The 3,301-nt window shown below is 53.6% G+C and overlaps 2 protein-coding genes across 2 annotated transcripts; one reads left to right on the plus strand and one right to left on the minus strand.

Moving 5' to 3' along the window:
• On the plus strand, positions 1-741 carry JCM6883_004818 (uncharacterized protein; the record flags this gene model as incomplete). Its single annotated transcript, XM_076635705.1, has 1 exon — positions 1-741. A coding segment is annotated over one exon (741 nt), but the record flags the coding sequence as incomplete, so codon positions are not given.
• A 1,280-nt stretch (positions 742-2,021) lies between these two features.
• On the minus strand, positions 2,022-3,301 carry JCM6883_004819 (uncharacterized protein; the record flags this gene model as incomplete). Its single annotated transcript, XM_076635706.1, has 3 exons — positions 2,022-2,272; positions 2,354-2,920; positions 3,000-3,301. Coding segments are annotated over 3 exons (1,120 nt in total), but the record flags the coding sequence as incomplete, so codon positions are not given.

Consider the following 3,301-nt stretch of genomic DNA (forward strand, 5'->3'; position numbering starts at 1 on the left):
CTCCCCGCCGCTCTCGCTCTCACCGTCCCTGGAGGTTCTTCCCTTCCTCCTTCGAACGAAGCTCTCCCTCTCGAACAACGTTCTACGACTCCTCCTGCTTCGATTTCTCCTGATCCCTCGTCCTCGTCCTCGTCGATGTCGTCAATGTCGATGGCAGCGGCACCCGACGCTCAAGTCGAACCGAATCAACCCGGGTGGAGACCTCGACCTCGACCTCCTTTCTACCCTCCTTACTACCCTCCCTGGTGTCGCTACCGTCCTTGGACCTGCCCCCGACCTGGCCCTCGCCCCTTCTCCTCCTCCTCGGCAAACGACGCTCCCTCCTCGATCGGAACGAATGAACAAGAACAACCCTCTTCCTCGTCGATGAACTCTCGTCTCTCGAAACGTGATCCGTTCTTTGGAGGATTCGGTGACTTCGGCGATTTCGATATCGGATTCTGGAAACGTCAAGCTCTCAACGATCTCGACTCTGCCGACTCTCTCGACGCGGAATCTTCCTCCTCGACTCTCGCGAAACGTCAATTCTGGGGAGATTTCGATTTGTGGGATATCGGATTCTGGAAACGTCACCTTGAAGAGCAAGAGCAAGAACAAGCGCAACAAGGTCTCGCCGCCGACGTCGAATCGAACTCGAACTCGAACTCGAACTCGAAAGAGAAGAACACGTTGTCGAAACGTCAGACTGGCTGGGGCTTTGGGCCCGGACTTGGGTGGGGATGGGGAGGACTCTGGTGGTAGTGGCTGATTGATCCTCCCCCCTTCTCTCTTCTCTTCTCTTTTCCCTCTGTTTGTTCTCAGCTTTTCTTTCTTTAGTGTGTTCTTACTCGGTTCAGTAGTTCCTCTTTCGTTCCTGTCATTCATCCGCTGTACGCGTTCTTCTCTCTCCCCTCCTGATTGAGCTCTCCGTCGCCGCGAAAGAGAGTTGGAGATTCGAATCGCCAAACCTTGCTGTGTTCTCCTTCGTTCTTCTCGTCTCTAGACTCGTCGGAGACACCTTGCTCAACCGTGTCTCGATGCGCAGTGAGATACTCACGTCGAACGCTGAGCTCGAGCGAGGAGTCAGACGTCGTTCTCCGAGGCAGTCAAAGGTTCTCCTCTTTTCGTTCCAGCTCGCAGTCGAAGACGCTCTCTCTGCCGACTCAACTGGACCTTGACGTATTCCCCTCTCGTGAGCGTTGAGATCTCGCTTGAACGTCACACTCGCGAGATATCACGCTCTGAGCTCGGTTCTCAGTTCGCCGAATGCCGAATCGTCAGACTCTCTGCTGATCTTCAGCGTCGACTACTGGAGGTAAAGTGTGTGCATCTTGATCTCGTGACGCTGTCCAACTCTGAGCTCGACAAGACGAGACTCAAAGATCGTGCTTCCCCTCGTCGTCGATTTCCTTTCGATTTTCGGCTCAGCAGAGCGACTCTCGATCGAGAGGAGTCCGAAGGACACTAACTCTGTTGACACTTGACGCGGATAAAAGTTGGTAAGCCAATGAGCTAGCTCTCAATACCGGCGTGTCAACGAAATAGATCGAAAATCGGGTTCTTTCACTTCAACTTTTGCGCTCACTCTCCTACTTCATATCGATGCCCTTCGAGCGAGCCATCGTCTGACCCACACTCTTCCCCTTGAGAGGCTCGAGACGAGATCACATCCTCGAATAGAAGAGCAGGAAAGGCAACTCGGCGAAATCAAAGTGAACGAGCTCAGAAGAGGAAAACGCTTCATTAACTTTTCGAGCTGCAATCCTTGAGAGACTGACGTTGACGAGGAGAGAGATAGGAGCTCTTTCGATCGACCAGAGAAGAGTCGAAGAGAGACAAGCTCGACTCTCGAGAACAGATCATCGCAAAGTTGGCAGAAGCTTGTCTCCTCTCGTTTACTCTCTCTCTCGCTCGCTCGCTGAATCATGGAAGAGATGGTGGTGGTGGTGGTACACACAAGATTTGTTCTCACAAGGCTAGAAAACAAGAATGGAGACAAGAGAGAGACAGAAAAGCAAGAGTGAATCTACAGCAAAAGTAGTTCAGAAGAAACCTCCTCCGACTTTCCTGAGTTTCGCAGCGGCGATGTTCTTGCGGTCCTTGAGCGCGACGACCTTCGCCTTGTTGTCCTTCTTCAAGTTACTGTTGTTCTTGAACTTGAGCTCGTTGAACTTCTTCGTGTTGAACTTGACTCGAGTGCGGTTGAGCGCTTTGCGACGACGAGCGTTCTCGAGAGCGACGAGTTTGAGGATCTTGGCGTTGCGGAGTCGAGTGTTCTTGCGGAATCGAGGGACTGGCAAGAGAGAGAGAGAAGGGAGTCAGTCACTGACTTGGAGAGAGAAGAGAGAGAACGAGGGGGAGGGGGAAAACTCACAGCCTCCGTGACCGAAAGATCGCTTCGTGAGGGAAGCTCCAGCTTGATCAATCGTGACGGGGTTCGAGTTTGATTCTTGAGGAACGTCTTCGGCGTCGAGTCCAGCGGAAGAGGGAGAGAATTGATCGAATTCGGGAGAAGCGGCAGCGTACGAGTTGTCTCCAATCGACGAGGGACCGACCTCGTTATCGTTCGAGTTGCCTTCGTTGTCGAGAATATCGATTCCTCCGATTCCGCCGAACCCTCCTCCTCCGTAGAAATCTCCTCCTCCTAGGAAACCTCCCGAGAGTCCTCCTCCGTAGAGACCTCCGAATCCTCCTCCGAATCCGAGACCGTCTTGATCGACAGCGGCATCAGAATCGACTCCTCCTCCTTCGACAGCGTTCGGCGAAGAGGAAGTAGAAGAAGGGGAAGCGCGAGAGAGATCGGGGGAAGCGCGAGAAGAGTCGGGGGAAGAAGGAGATTCGTCAAAGTTGTCGGCATCGGCGTCGGCGTCAGAGTCGATCAAGGGAGAGGAAGAAGAGTCGGAATCGATAGAGTCGGGAGAGTCGATCGAATCATCCGAACCTGGAGAACGACGAAAAGAGAGTCAGCCTTCGACGAGACATCGAGAGAGAGAGGGGGGGGAGAAGGAGTTTGAGCTCACCGATATCGAGACCTCCAGATTCTCCAGCTTCGTCGAATTGACGTTTCCAGATTCCTCCTCCAAGTCGGATGTTCTTCCTGAGTGCGGCTTCCCTCGCGAGAGCAGCGATCTTGGCCTTGTTGAATCGAGCCGTGTCGAATTTACGATCTTTCTCGGCGGCAAAGTTGGCTTCTCGGTAGTTCTTCGCCGCGAGTGCCGTGTTGCGATCGAGGTTGAGGCGGTTCTTGCGTTCGGCGGCGATGAGAGCTTTGTTCTTGTTCGCACGGAAACGAGCAGCAGCGATTCGACGACGTCCTCCGACT

Source organism: Sporobolomyces salmoneus (assembly GCF_050403485.1).
Source record: "Sporobolomyces salmoneus JCM6883 DNA, S_salmoneus_JCM6883_v1_ctg163, whole genome shotgun sequence".
In the NCBI taxonomy this organism is placed as follows: domain Eukaryota; kingdom Fungi; phylum Basidiomycota; class Microbotryomycetes; order Sporidiobolales; family Sporidiobolaceae; genus Sporobolomyces; species Sporobolomyces salmoneus.